The sequence below is a fragment of the Mus caroli genome, unplaced genomic scaffold (assembly GCF_978045245.1).
Source record: "Mus caroli unplaced genomic scaffold, Mus_caroli_1 scaffold_19, whole genome shotgun sequence".
NCBI classification, from domain to species: domain Eukaryota; kingdom Metazoa; phylum Chordata; class Mammalia; order Rodentia; family Muridae; genus Mus; species Mus caroli.
Window position 1 is genome coordinate 59,784,150 of NW_028227274.1, and position 15,734 is coordinate 59,799,883.

At 49.9% G+C, this 15,734-nt stretch overlaps 1 protein-coding gene across 3 annotated transcripts in view; it reads right to left on the reverse strand.

Annotated features, from left to right (window-relative positions):
• Positions 1-2,763: 2,763 nt before the first annotated feature.
• Positions 2,764-15,734, reverse strand: part of Arhgef37 (Rho guanine nucleotide exchange factor 37) — a 44,584-nt gene continuing 31,613 nt past the window's right edge. For all 3 annotated transcript variants that reach the window (XM_029472268.2, XM_021150706.3, XM_029472267.2), the window contains exons 9-13: positions 15,157-15,486; positions 12,711-12,839; positions 10,875-11,070; positions 9,303-9,463; positions 2,764-6,156 (exon numbers count right to left, since the gene is read on the reverse strand). In XM_029472268.2, coding sequence (XP_029328128.1) covers positions 5,947-6,156; positions 9,303-9,463; positions 10,875-11,070; positions 12,711-12,839; positions 15,157-15,486 — 1,026 coding nt within the window. In that variant the 3' untranslated portion in view covers positions 2,764-5,946. The remainder of the gene's footprint in view (positions 6,157-9,302; positions 9,464-10,874; positions 11,071-12,710; positions 12,840-15,156; positions 15,487-15,734) is intronic.

Sequence of the window (15,734 nt, forward strand, 5' to 3'; positions counted from 1 at the left end):
TAATCGTAAGAGGAGCGACTCTGAGGGAAACGCGACACTTCCCACAGATCCAAGGGAGAGAAATCAATGTCCAATGAAGTCAAGACACCAAACTAGCTCTTCAGAGAAGATGCTCCAGCAGGAGGAGCAGAGGTGGGCCTGTTGTAGACCACGTGAAGATTTCCATAGGAAAAGGGGACAAAGCCGGGCATGGTAGTGCAGGCCTGGAATCCCACTACTGCGGGGGCTGAGGAGGGAAAACTGTCAGTCAACCTGGGTTACAACAAAACCAAACCAAGCGAGCATAATAAAAGCCAAGCAAAACCTCTGGCTTCTGGCTTCTCGTCAACAGCCAGCCAGTCTGATGCCACCCGTGTCACTCTGACGTGGCAGCAGTTGGCTGGAAGCCAGCAAGCTGTCGTCCTTTAGATGTGGTGTACAGATTCCAATCCAAATGCAGCCTCCCCCCCCCCCACCCCCGCTCTTCCCCACGGGCTCTTCCCCAGTGCGGTGGTTCTCAACCTTTCAAATCTGTGACCCTTTCACACAGTTGTTCATGTGGCTGTGACCCCCCACCACTAAATTATCTTCACTGCGCCTTCATAACTGTAATTTTGCTAGTTATGAACTGCAACCTAAGTATCTGTGTTTTTTCCGGTGGTCTTAGGCGACCCCCGTGAATCGGTGACCCACAGGCTGAGAACCATGACCCTACTTAACGTTCCTCTCCCAGTCTTTCTCTCTCTGCCTGGCCAGCCCAGCCAGTTGCATAGGCATTTCAGTTGGCTTCCTCAGAACCCTTCATGGCTGAATGGAAGAGACCTGCTGCCCCCTGGTGGTCACAGCTCACACACTACCTCCATTTTATCTTACGTGTTTGAGTGTCTTGTCTGCATGTGTCTGCATACCACTTGCCTGGTGCCCTCGGAGGTCAGAAGAGGGTGTCAGATTTCCTGGAACTAGAGTTACAGACGGTTGTGAGCCGCCACGTGGGTGCTGGCAATCACACACAGGTCCTATGCAAGAACAAGTGTCCTTAACCGCTGAGCCATCTCTCCAGACCCTCCTTGGATTCTTAACCAAGAGGAATGAAGAAGGGAGGAAGGGAGGGAGGGGGAGGGAAGGGGAGGGAGAGAGAGAAAACAGATGTGCAGGGCTGGGGATAAAGCTGACTGATAAAGTGCTCTCTTAGCACACAAAAAAAATCCCTAAATTCAATCTCCAGTAGTTTTAAAAATAAAAGTACACAGCTGGATGTGGTGGTACAAACACCCTTTGAGTAATCCCAGCACTCTTTGAGTTCAAGGCCAGCCTGGACTACATAGTGAACTACATAGGACTAATAAAGAGTACCTTGTTTAAAAAAAAAAAAAGTCAGTCATGGTGTGCATACCTTTAACCCCTGCACTCAGGAGGCAGGGGCAGGCAGACTTGGCTAGCCTGGTTTACACAGTGAGTCCCAGACCAGTCAGAACTATATAGTAAGAACTTGTCTTTAAAATTAAAGAAAAATTAAGAAAAACAAAACACCAACCAACATAGAGACTGATTTGACTTGGCCAACTATTTCTGAGCACGGGGCCCTGAAATACAGTTAATTATGTCCAATATCAGTCTATTGGAGAAATGCTGGATTTTCCTCTATTTTCCAGCAACTTCAGATCACTTCTTGGTTAGAAGTGGACTCTGTGTCCACTTCCCCTGCTCCGTGCTGGGATTCTGTCTGGCTTAAGCATGTTTAGGTCTTGTGCACTCTGTCAAAGTCTCTGTGAGTTTGTATGTGCAGCTGCTGTGTAGGGGAAACACTGTTCTGGGATTCCTGAGGCCAAGTTTCCTCTAGCTAGAGACGAGCACTCTCTCATGTGGTTTTCCTAATCCTGCTCCTCTACAAGGTCCTGCATCTATGCCCATCTCTTCTAGCAAGCCTCCCACGACCACCTCAGCCCTCCCAAATCTCCCCCTTGTCTAAGCCTGATGCGCACAGTTCTATGAGCCAGGAGCGGGGCTCATAAAGGTTTCAGTGTTTCTGCTCCCATGACATGTATCTATGTAATACATACTGGACACCTCTAGCTTGGGGCTTATGACAGAGCTTTAGAAGGTTCTGGAAGGAAGCAGCACTCCTTGTAAAGTGGTGTCATGTATACGAGACACCTAGCCAGAGCCAGGTGATTCCCCAAAACTGTAGCTCTGAGCATTTCACTCCCTCTCCTTCAATGGCTCCAGTGGCTCCCATGCACTGTCTGAAAGCCACCATGCAACCTTGCAGGCTTGCCCAGCGCATCTCTTACTGCCTCTGCCTCTCTCTCTCTCTCTCTCTCTCTCTCTCTCTCTCTCTCTCTCTCTCTCTCTCCATCCCTTCACTCTGGCTCCACAGTATTTCAGTTCTGTGATCTGCTCTCTCCTCTAGCTTTTGCATATGCCCTCCTGACCACATAAGCTCAGGCACCCGTTGGGTCAAAGGTCATCTATCACCTCCTTTAGGAAGCGTTCCTTGCTTGCCAAGTCCAGGTCAGAGGTCAGCATCTCTCCTGGGCTCCAGCTTCTGCACTGCTCTGACACACTCATAGAACTGAGTGCTAACTTGTTTGCCTCCTTGCCCAGACTGTGTGCTCAGAAAATGGCACATCCATCTGTCTGATGTCTTGCTATATCCCCAGCATCTATGCCCAAATCTTGGAGACATCAAGGGTATGCAGTAGACACTCAAATAAACATGAATGAACAAGGCGTCATTTTCATATCTAGCAAGAACAGTGAATGAATGGTATACTAGCCAACGGCTGGAGTCATACTAAGTCTTTTATTGCCAGTACTTCACATCATGCTCATCACGTGACTCAAGAATTCATTCATCTTCCCTTGACTAATACAGTTGTCTCCTTGTATCCTAAACGAGGTTGGAGCTCAAAGGGTTAAAGAGTTCCCACTTCCCTTTGAGGAGCAGGGGGGATAGCATGTGAACTATCCTCCGACTCCTGGGAGCTCTGTTCCATTCTTAGGCAATTCTCCTTGTGAGTCTGCACGTGACAGCCCAAGAGTGAAATAAATAAGACACAGTGCAATGGCTCTAGGCATTGGGGTAAAAAGGCACATTACACAGAGTCCCTTGGAGAAAATCCAGGCCATGCTCCATCCTCTCAGCACGTTCTCTCTCACTCTCCAGTGATTTTAATCTCACCCTCTGGTCTGAGAAACTACAACCCACATGTACTGACTACATTTTTATTTCTCCTTCATGAGATAGCCTTGGTTCAAAGTATATTTAATTTTTCTCCCTTATGCCTACAAGAATATCCAATTTTGTTCAGGTCCCCTTTAATGGCACTTCATAAATATATATTCTGGGACCTGACAGAACAGGCTGTTCTATTACAAACTGCTACTAAAGCTTCCTGCTTAGATAGCCAGTACAAAGCTCAGGCATGGCACAACTTATCCTTTCCCACCTCTGACTGGGTCTGTTTATCTCTGCATGTCTAGGGCAGAGGTCCTCAGCGTGGCTGCGTGTGAGATTCACCTGGTTAGCTTCCTGAAGCCTAAGGCCATGACCATGCCCAGATCAATGACATCAGTTCTCTTTGGGTGGGACCCTGCAGTTTAGAGCTACCCAGGTAATTGCAGCAGTGGATGAAAGGCCATGCTAAGAACCCTAAGCTAGAGTCTCGGCTTCACAATGAGCTGTCAGTGAAAAGCCGTGGAAGCTGCAGGTCTTGTTCCTGCTTTGTCATCTGTTTGTCTGTGCTTCCCACTTTGATCTGAAGCCTGAGAAGGAAACAGATAGGAAAGTGAGCTGAGAACATCTTGCGAGCAAACCTGAGGTTGGGAAAGAAGCTGGGGAGTCTTGCTCTTGCATCACAGTGTTGGGGCTTTAACAAGCTCAGAGGAGGCGCATTATAGATGGTCTGTCACAGGCAAGGGTGTCTTTCTCAAGAGCCCTTCAGAAGCCAAAGTTAACAAAGAGGCACTCGAGTTGGAAAAACAGATGTAGTCTTGAAAACACTGAAGTAGCCACCTGTTTTAAGCTGTCTCTCAAGAGGGTCAACTCCAAATTTGTCAGTTGTAGACAGACCACAGTGGATCACCTTTTGACTGTCTTGGGATCTTCCAATGACTCTTGACCTAAAGCAACAACCTAGGGACATTGCCCATCAGTGACTACACCCAACACTGCCCCCATGGGCCCATCATCCTAGAACGGGGTCTTCTTTGAGGGGGTTGTTTCCAGATTTGAGAAATGACTTGCTCACTAAGTACTAGGCATTGGGACTTTGGCTACCTAGATTGTATCCAATGTCACATGCCATGCAACAGCCAGCTACAGATAACAGCTGTGTGTATGGCATAGTCCCATGAGATTTTATTGCCTAGTGATGTCATAACCTTGTTATTTTGCACACTCCGTGATGTTCACACAAAACAAAATCCCCTAACAGGGTGTACTGGCTAGTTTTGTGTCAACTTGACACAGCTGGAGTTATCATAGAGAAAGGAGCTTCAGTTGAGGAAATGCCTCCATGAGATCCAACTGTAAGGGATTTCCTCAATTAGTGATCAAGGGGGAAAGGCCCCTTGTGGGTGGGACCATCTCTGGGCTGGTAGTCTTGGGTTCTATAAGAGAGCAGGCTAAGCAAGCCAGGGGAAGCAAGCCAGTAAAGAACATCCCTCCATGGCCTCTGCATCAGCTCCTGCTTTCTTACCTTCTTGAGTTCAAGTCCTGACTTCCTTTAGTGATGAACAGCAATGTGGAAATGTAAGCCGAATAACCCTTTCCTCTCCAACTGCTTCTTGGTCGTGATGTTTGTGCAGGAATAGAAACCCTGACTAAGACACAGGGCATGTCTCGAAATGTGTCTATTGTTAATCCATGCTGATTGTGCCTGGGGTCAGAGCCTGGGCTTAAGGAAAAGGACACTGTTGGCTTGGGCATGAGGGGTGGCACAGGACTTCTTTACTCTGCTAACTCAAGCCAGCCAATGGTTGCACCATCCCAACGCCACTAACAGTCTTTATGTTAGTGTCACGCTTCCTGGTTGACAAGGATCCTCAGCCTCATGACATACATCCTTACCACATCCCACGACTTGGTTATTTTCCTAGGTGGAAAAATGCAATTGTGTCCTACGTCTTAGGCCTCACATCTACCCAACCTCAGCTCCCTGCAGCCTCCATGGCCTCAGAGGCAAACCCAGGCCACCTGTGTTCTCTGGTTCTTCTACCCAGAACCAGGAAATCACACCATCCCTCACCTACCCAGAGCGCCAGGCCAGTAGTCACCTGTCTCACAGAGCTCCACCAGCATTGACTGCCAAGTTCCTTTGTCTCCTAGTCTGAAGAAAACACCACGAGTCTAGACCATTGCAATCAGCCTCGCACACCCACTGATCCACCCTCAAATTCCCCTCTTCCCTGGAACCACCTCCGAGTTTGTACACACCTGTGCAGAGACCACACCCATTCCCAGACCCAGTAGAGGATCTCCTCAGAACCTAGGCCCATGGCTTCCCCTTGAGCAGGACTCTCCACAGTTCACTGTTCACAGTAACTCAAAGCAGCAAGAAAGAAAAGATGACTAGTGAGCCGTGGTGTTTCCTGGCAACGCTGGGGGAAGTGTACTATCAAGCCAGGCAGGTCTGGTCTTCTTCAGAGATGCCCTGCCTGTGAGTAACACAAGCAACATTCATCCTAGACATGAGAGAGGGAAGAGGTAGGATGAGCTTCGAGCTGTGGCAAGCCCTAGCTAATCAGCTGTGGCCTTGAGATGGCTTCTTTATGCAGACAAGAGTGGCACTGCTGAGCCACCCACTGTGGCCTCCCACACTAGGCATTCTGTAAGGCCTAGTCACCACTTCCTGCTGACTTCTGGGTGCCCTTCACACTGATCCCATTCCCACTGTGCTTTGTGCCATGTCCCCTAGGTCATACACCTTTTCAGTCCTTAGGAATGGGGGTTCCAAAGAGGGCATCCTAAGAGGGAAGATTCCAGCCCCAGGGAGTTGGGCTTGGGGTCCTGGCCAGAAAGTTGGAAGGCACATAGCCCCTCTGTCCATTTGCTTCCACCAGGCTCCATTCTGGGTTCCCCTTCTTGTCTTGGGCCTCTAGGATGGTCACAGGCTGGCCTGCCTGTAGACTCAGCTCGTGGGTGCTTCTGGCCACAAAAGGGTACACTGCCACCACCTGAAACACATAGGAGTGACACATGTCAGGGGGTGGGCAGAGAGCCAAACTCCATGCAGCAAGGGTGTCATCCTGTGTCCCCACCATGCTCATCTGTAGTCTAGTCTCTACTGCTGGACACATCACTTCCCAGGCACATTCTTAGCACTAAAGATGCTGGGCCTGCTAGCACTGTGGCTGATAATTACTGTATGGCTGACACAGTTCTAACACTTTGCTAGGCTCTGGTTTTTACTACAATTCCATCCTGTATTTGCTCCATCTTTTTGGTTTTTATTTTTTGTTTTTTTGGGGGTTGTTTTTGTTTTTGTTTGTTTGGTTTTGGGTTTTTTTTTTTTTTTTTGGTTTTTTGAGTTTTTGGATTTGGGGGGGGGGGGTTGGACAGGGTTTATGGCTGTCCTGCAATTTGCTTTGTAGACCAAGCTGGCCTTGAACTCACAGAGATCTGCCTGCCTCTGCCTCCCCAGTGCTGGGATTAAACATGAACACCATCCCTGCAGCCGTGTCAGTGAGTAGCTTCAGCAACCTCTCCTTTCCCAGATCTAGGGAGTTAGCTTATCCGTCCAGACCAGTTCCTAACCTAGGAATAGTGAGGTTTGAAGACATGGCTACAATAAGAGGGGAAGGCATTCATCAAACCGCTGTCTAAGTTCTCTATGGCTCATTGTCATCCCCTACAAGTGTCTGTAACAACGTCCTACCCTCTAGGTTACTGAGGAAGCAGATGGACAAATGCCTGTGCAGAATAAGGTACCCATCAATGTGGCTTGCTTTGACTCCTTACCATTAGTGTGACTGGTGACTCAAAACAATAAGCACCATGGGAGAGTACCCTAAGAGTCCCACAGAGGGTCAAGGAACAGAGGAAGGGGCAGATAGACCACTGCTCCTAGGCCAAGCTTCCTGGAGACTCCATTTACATCTACCAGAGCTGGATACCTGGATGATGGTAGCAACTTCACTCCCCTTTGGTGGGAAGAGGGGCGGCTGAGTAGGGTGATCAAGTCCCTGGTGAGATTCTCGGGGACCCTTTGTAGTCCCTGCTGCATTACATCTAGCTGACACTGATAGAGGTAGGGGTGGTGGGAACTGTACACCTCCCCGACACTGGCTCTCAGCTCCACGGTGCCCTGACCCAGGGCATCCCGTACACGTCCTCAGCACCTCTGGGTCCCGCTCCTCTCTGTCCACCGTCTTTCTATCACACATGTCTCATCTTTGTAGCTCTCCCTTGTCTGTGAAGGGCCAATCCACCCAAGGGTGTTTGAGGTGGGGGGTGGGGGGGTAATGTCAAGGATTCTGCCCCTGCAAAGCCAAACCCTTCAGTACCCTAGAGTTTGAGCACCAGGGCTTTGCTTGGCCTCAGCAGTCTCTCCGACCCCAAACCTGAAGGGTTGTTCTGCCCAGGCCAAACACTCCACCACTGGGCTACATCCCTACCACACTTCCTCACTTCCTTCCCTTCTTCCTTCCTTCCTTCCTTCTTTCCTTCCTCCCTCCCTTTCTTTTGATGTTATTCATATCCCATACCGGTCATCCCTTTAAAGTATACAATTAGTAGCTTTTAATATAGTCCCAGATACTCGCAATCATCACCACTGTATAATTTCAAAAATACTCCCACTGTGACCAAAGAAAAGTCCATACCAGTTAGCAATCTTCCCCCGCTCCCCTCCCTTCAGTCTCTGCCAACCAGAAACCCACCTTCTTCCTCTACCAGTTTACCGAGGTTGGACGTTTCACGTGAGCGGGATCCTACCCTATGTTTCTGACCTTCCTCTCTCTTGGCATGTTCACCCGTGTTGTAGCGTGTCAATACTGACCTACTCTGTTCACTTTGTTATCAAAAGAATACCGCACTCTACAGTGTCGCAGATCCTCCGATAATAACCACCATCATCTCTGTCAGGACAGGGCCACTACTCGGCCGAGGCACAAAAGCTCATAGCGGGACTGTAAGGACGAGCGCTGGACCCTCATCTGCCATTCCAGCCGCTTCCGCCTGCACCTCTCAGCCACCTGTATGTCATTCGGCCCTAACTGCACATGGTCTCATAAGTCTATAGTAGTGGAAGACTAACTGACGGGGGTGGGGGTGGGGGTGTCCCATCTATGTAACTTTGGGAAAGTCGTCCGCAGTGGGGTGTGACTTTGCAGCTACGATGGGGTCACCCTCACTCCTAAAAGTACCATCTCACCCATCTCCTATAAGAAAGCTCAATAAACTTCTTGGTTCCCCCACTATGGGACATGGCAGAGCTGTGCTTTGGTTTGCCGTCGGTGCCCTATGAGGAGGGAGTAAACTTTGCTTACAGCTCTCCGAGGAAAGAGTTCTCAGCACACGTGGCCCCATCGTCGATGGTTTACCTGTTTATACGGATGGATACTTGGGTTCTTATAAATAATGCTTTCAAGAGCATGTGCAGCTGTGATCCCCACTGCGTCTGTAGGGAAGACTGACACCCTCGTCAATGGCACAGGGTCTGTCTGGGCCTGGCCCTGCAGAGTTCCACCAGGAGCATCTCACTACACCATGCCCTCTCTAGTCCCTCGGGTTCTGGCATCATTGGTTCTCCTTGGACCCTCGCGGATCACCAGGTCTCTGCATTGCTCTCCATGCTGAGAACTCACCCCAGGCATCACCACCCGCTGTACCCCCTTTATCTAGTTAGCTCCTACTCCTCCTTCCTATGTAAGGAGAAAGCATTCTTCTTCAGAAAGCCTTTCTATTCCTGGAACTCTGGGCCTTACCACAGCAGGGAGCATTGTATTTCCACTGTGTTTACTCACACATTCACATGGCTAATCTAATCACTGTTTCCCCCAGGCCATGTAAGTTTGAAGAGGACCAAGACTTGCTCCTATTCATCACTGTGACTCATTTAGTAACACACCTGGCAAATACAGAGTGAATGGCGGACTCCCGCTTATCCTGCGGATAGAGGGGATGTTGGACTAACTCCCTGGTGTTCCTGTGGGAAGACTCTATGCATTACACCACTGGCCAGGATAAGAACTTATCACTGGTCACTGCCTGGCCTCACAAGGAGGTGGGCCCTCCGATAGAAGGAGCAGTCACTTCAACAGTAAAGGAAAATCCAGGCCCTAATAGAAACAGATAAGAGGATGCCTTCCTCCAGACTCACCTGACTCGTGGTTGAGACAGTGGGAACAGAGAGCTGGGTGGGCTCTGGGGCTGGAAGCCAGGAGTCTTCATGTGTCCCTGTCTGGCCTCTGAGCTCCTTCTCACTGGGAATGATGGGGTGGTATAACTGAAGTTTTCCAGCTGGCACATAGCCCCGGTGTCCTAGGAAACATGCAGAAGGTTCAGTAGCTGCCAGCCAGCTTCCTATCCTTTTCAGTGGTGGGGAAAGCCTATAAACGTGAGTGTTAGAGCCTGGCTTCCCAGCATTAAAAAAAAAAAGTACAAGGTCACCCAGGACCTGCACACTCCCTCCCACCACCCTGTTCTATAGTGATTGATATTCCTAGCTGCAGACTTCATGGGACAGCCCATGAAGTCTGAAGTTCATCCCTGGGCTGGTATGACAATTGCTTCCCCTTGGTGGCTCTACGGCTCATGTCCCTCTAGTGGCCGCCCAGAGCAAGGCAGCTTCCCCAGCTCTCATCAGGACCAGGGCTGCCTTCCACTGCTGATGCTATCCTTCTGGGCTCCTTCTCACCAGCACCCACCCCACGCAGCCCAGCTGCTGCCCTCAGGAATGACCGCCATGTCCCGCTTCCCAGGTGGGTAGAATCTTCACACCAGTCTGGGGTCGGTCTGTGTCACCGTCACTCCGTTTCATGCTGACACCACTGTGTTCAGAGAAGCCCCATGCCTCCGTACAATCACACCATTAGGTACGCCCCGAAGCCTCCCTCTGATGGTCCTTATACTACTTCCCCACAGACATGTTTTCAGAGTGTACTGCTTTCTGTTTTTCTTTTAATTATTATTATTTTAGACAAGGTCTCACTGTGTAGTCCCTAGACCTCTCTATATAGCTAGGGCCGGTCTCAAACTTGTGGTCATTCTCCTGCCTCTGCCTTCCTAATGCTGGGGTTAGAGGGATGCACCATCATACAGGACTCTACTTCATTTTTAAAAGCTGGCTTGGTTTTAAAGCTTGGCTTTGTGCCGTACGGTAACAGCAATAAAATCACGAGTTTAAGGACCAGTGAATGTTTTAATAATATTCATAAAGGTACTTCAGTAACTATTCTATCACCAACAATAATCCTGTGCAACCCTTGTGTTTAGAATATGCCGTTGGGCCATTTCGTTACCCTGGGCTCACGGTACAGCTCACCTTTATCTAATTTACCCATGAGCCTCAGACCTCAGTGACACATCCCAAGTCCATGATCACTGGAGATCTAGAGTCCGAGTCATAAATCAGATTCTGAGAGAGTGGCTCAGATGCCAGCATCCCGTCTCAGCACACATCTGTATCTTTCAAGGGTACTATTCAAGTTCCTCCCACACAACCTATCACCGAGTTGTGTGTATGTTCTCTAAGGTTTGCCTTGCTTGCACAGCACCCAGGAACGGGGTGAATTACTGTAAGCTGACTGACGGAGCTCCTGAATCTGTCACTGGGTTCATCCTTCCTGAGTTTGCAGTCAGATTGGCACACAAGGACATCCCTGCCCCCCTAGCAGCTTCCAGCAACTGGCTTTCCCAAAAGGAGATGAAGGGGTCACGGGGACCCACATACCCCCTGTGTCTACCAGCCAGCGACTGTTGTTGCCTTTGGTATCCTTGTTTTGTAGAAGGGCCACGATTTGGCCCCGCAGCAGGGTCAGGTCCAGAGCCCCAGTCCCGTTGATGTTGTTTGACACCTGGTATAGCTTCTCAGGGCCATATCTGGTAAGGAGAGCCTGCATCTGGTGTTCAGACCCTGGAAGGAGTGGCTGAGAGAGAGAGAAGAGACAGACACTGGAGTCTGAATTAAGTGTCAAGGTTGTGCCAACATGAACTGACAGCTTGGAATCCTATCCAGCCCTTCCTCTGTCATTGAAGACTCCATTCTGATGAGGACAACCATGCCCTCTACTCCATAGCTGGCTCTTAGCTTCCAGTGACATTTTAGAAGAAAATTTCAACTAATTCAAGGATAGATATCTGACAGTTATAGAATTCGTGGGATGTAGCCCTAAATTCTATGCATAACCTGAAGCTAAGTCATTCCACAGGAGATGTTTTATGTAGGTCTTTGAACCATGCCAGACTATGGGCTCCATGGTACACCAGGCCTTAGCCATCTGGAATCCTCAGAGGCTAATACAGAACCAGCACTAGCTCTCGTGGATGAAGGACAGCTAGGTGTGACTCTGGGAATTTCCACTGCACATGTATTGGATACCTGCTGTGTGCAGAGCACTGGAGCACACTTCATACAGCAGGGACACCATACACTGGTGCGGCAAGAACATACAGCAGGGTTTTATTCAGATAGAAACTGCCATCTAGCTGGGAAGGGAGATTTGGGAGAGAGGGGACCTCAGTCTATCCCCAAACTGCCTGGCATTTCCTTTGTTTTTTCTGTTCACTGTTTTCAGAAAGAAAAAAAAAATATATATATATATATATATAATCAAGAAGGAGTTCAGGTATGATTGCCCCCTCTGTAAAACCATACAAATGTGTAAAATACATACATTTATCATATTCTCTACTTAAACATGTGTATGCCTGTTGTATTCACTGCATTGCATATGGTTATTTGAAGATGTTGGATATGGGGCAGGTAAAGGTATCTGTCAGGGACATCTGAGCATAGACGCTTGCCCTTGTACTGACAAAGAGTCCGAATTAGGAACCAGGATGCATGTTGTTAGTCCTTGTGCTTGGGAGGAAGAGGCAGACAGATCTCTGTGAGTTCAAATCCAGCCTGGTCTACATATGACTAGGCTGGAGCCAGAGCTCAGGGGCAGAACTCCTACTTGGTGTGTACAAGGCCTGTGTGCTATGTGCAACCCCACAGAAAGAGGATAAAAATCAAGCAGACAGATGTTTCCAGGCTAAACATACAGGTGGCAGTTGTATGAGAAACTGTATTCCTGGGAGCTTGGCTCGGCAGTATCTGCTCTTCCAGATGACCTAGCACCCATATGGCAGCTCGCAGCCGCCTGTGGCTCCACTTCCACAGAACCCTCTCTTCACAGCTCACAGCTGTCTCAGGCTAAGCCCTAGCTATGTGGCAAGTTCAAGGCCAGCTTGAGGTATATAAAAATCTATCTCAAACTCACTCACTCACACACACACACACACACACACACACACACACACACACATAAAATAAAATACATGCTGTGCCTAGGTGTGCTGCTTAGTGGATTGGGAGATTGTGTTTCTCTCCCCCCTCCTCCAACCCACCCCTCTGTGTGTGTGTGTGTGTGTGTGTGTGTGTGTGTGTGTGTGTGTGTCAGGAAGAAGAAATGTTTCCATGAGTAACAGGGGAAAGAAATAAGAGACATGAGGGAGGGAAGCGTCAGCACACTCAGGAGAGAGGCTGGACATGGGGGGGGGGGCAGGGGGGAGGGACACCTACCTGAGTGGTGGAGGGTGGAAGCACCTTCTCAAAGTTCTCCTGAAAGAGGCGGAGCTGACTGCTGCTCTGGCCTAGTGTGTGCTCCAGCAGCTTCTGGAAGTCTGGCTCTGAGACGTGGTGATGAGGCAGCTGGGTGGGAAGATGCTGTCAGCACAACCTCTTCAGGAGAAGGGACCATGGGGTGCCCGGGCACTCACCCTCTCTCTACTCCCAGTCTGCTGCTTTTGCCTGCCCACCTTTGTGTTAAGAAAACATCTCTCCATAGCGGAAGGAAGAGAACCTCTGTCACCATGACACCCTAGTTCTGGGGCTGGCAGGCCTGGCATCCCTCCCCTTACCTACTGTGACTACATCAAGGGAAAACAAGGCACTTAGGCCAGGCCCCTTCTGTCAGACGCAGCGTGCAAAGGCTCAGAACACCAGTTACTCTTCCTTCAGATCCCGAGGGGTAAAGGTGCAGGCCTGGTGATTTCCCATCTTTCACACACACAGAAACAAATCTTGCCTGAAAATCAGCCCAGCCAAGGGAGGAAAACAGGCAGGAGACTGGGAGAGAGTCACGACACTACACGTCTACAAGTGGGTGTGACCCCTGACCCCTCCTGGGGTCAGGCCATTCTGCTCTTCTCTGTGTTCAGCCACTTTGGCTCACATAGCTTGTGAGGACTGAGCTCTCCCATGAAGTCCCTTCCCTGCTCAGACTCTCCCATACTCTCATCAGACAGCTCAAGGGTGAATGAAGACCCCACAGCCAACAGACATGTCCAGCCCTCTGGGTTACTGCCACTTTCATTTATAACCCAGAGCCTTGCTCCTAGGCTGCAGAGAGAAGACAGTCTTTGCCTTGTGAGTCTTGAATCACAGGAGTGAGGCCAAGGTGAATGACCCACTGGATATATACAAGGGAGGTCTGGCAGCAATCCTAGGTAGGTCATAGCCATCCATAGTTCAGGACCAATCAGGAGACGCTCCCTCTGCTTCCCCATCACCACCACCACACATGCGCTTTCTATGCCTATAAACCTCCTGCTCGGGCATTCTTGCCCTGCTCACCTAAATGTCAGACTAGTAAGTTAAAAAAAGGGGGGGGGGGATTAGAAGAAAACAAAAGGGCTATCCAATCAGATTCACTCCTCTTCTTGTACAGCACTAGGTCTATTTCAACCTCGTACTTCAAAAAGTATGCCTGAGGCAGGGCCCAGTAGTAAGACATCCAAAGGAGGAGCCACTTGGATCTCTGGTCCCCACCCCCAACTGAGGGAAAACATGGGTCCCCACGACTCCAGCAGAAAGGCAGGCTCTAGTGAACACCAAGCAGTAATGTGTTAGGACACACATTAAGTTCTGCTGGTATATGGAGGTGAAGGAGGGTGTTGTCCCCACTCCTCCAGAGCAACAAGAATTCTGGGCGCTTCCTGAAAGACTGCTTCATCTGTCACTGGATGGTAAGCATCGAGGGGGGCCTGGGGGACCGTTGAGGTATTTCCAAGTGAAGAAGAGTTTGCACAGAGACACAGTGACACTGAAGCAGAGCGCTGGAGGGAGAGACATGCAATGGGACCATGGATTGGAAAGTTGGCAGGAGTGGGGAGGCGAGGAGATAGGATGTGGGGATAAAGGGGAGCTGGGGGTAGCGAGTCAGATGACGACAAGGAAACACAGAAGGCAATGTGGGGACAAAGAGCGTGGAAATGGCTCCCAAGGCCTGACTCGTGAGCCATTCAGCTGTGACTCTGACGTTACAGAGCCAGATGTGGCACTGCCACCTAGTCCCTCCCGTACCAACTCAGACTTCTAAATTCTCCACCGCAAGTTTGTGCGTGGTGGTCTGTGTAGAGCTTTGGAATCTGATTATGTCTTCAGCTGATGGTTCCTTTTTGAGAGGCTCTTGATTACTATGTTCAAAGCCCAGTTACTGCACAGTCAGGGGTCAAAACCTTCTGTCCACTCTGTATCTTTGCCCAAGCTATTTTACCTCTGTGGGCTTTGGCCTCTATATTATTGAGAGGACCCCCATACTGTACAGAATTGCTTGAGGACTAAGTGAGGCACTGCCTGGAAAGGTCCCCAAACAACTAGACAAGAAACAGCTGCTAGCAATACCAGCAGTAATCCCAGCTGGACACATCTACTCCTGACTAGACGGAAGAGACACCTGTGTCTGTCACTGTCTCATCATTACCCCCCAGGGAGGGTTTGCTGCTGTTTTTCCAGAGTAACCTCCTCTGCTCCTGAGTCCCAGAATAACCTAGAGTGGCCTAGAGTCCAGCCTGGCCTCTGCCTCCACAAGAGAAGGAGAAAAGGCATGAGAGATATCTCGAGGGTCCCTGCTGAGTCCTGGGTCCCAGAAGCCTATTTAGTCCACAATATCCCCATTTCTGCCTTGACAACACTTAGGGTCTTGCCTGGCTCTGCTCCACAGCAACCTTAGTCCCCAGAGCCTTACCAGAGCCATGCTGCTTTCTGCCCTTCGTAGCACTTGATCGGCGAGGTCTCTCTGGAGGACCACAAACGTGCACAGGATCTGACCCAGCCACTGCATGACGAGTTGGTTAAACTGTGGGAGCTCGGCCACTAGTAAGGAGTTGAGGGCCTGGTATTCGTGCCGGGCTGCCTCCTCCTCGTAGGTCACGCTGCCCACATCCAACAGCTTCTCCTCTACTCGATCGAAGTCCAGGAGTTTGTCCAGGCGCTTCTTGATCAAGTTCTGAGGGCCAGCCAGGGCTCTGGCCAGACTGCACAATGGTTGCCACACCAGGCTTCTTAGCCGCTGCTTCTGTAGGGAGAGGGGAGCGTGGGAACTGGGATGGGGGGTGGCAGAGGGTAGAGGCTGGGTAGGGGGCTGGAGGCCCACTGTTGGGGTTCTAGGCCACCCTCCATTGACAAGCTGTGACTCATAGCATATCCTAACCCCCCTGCTGCCTAAACTGTGGATTGCAGTCCATATAGGATCATGACTGAACAAGTTTCGGCAACTGTAAAAGCTTTCTCAACGTGCGCTGACCCAAAATGAATTCCGTAATG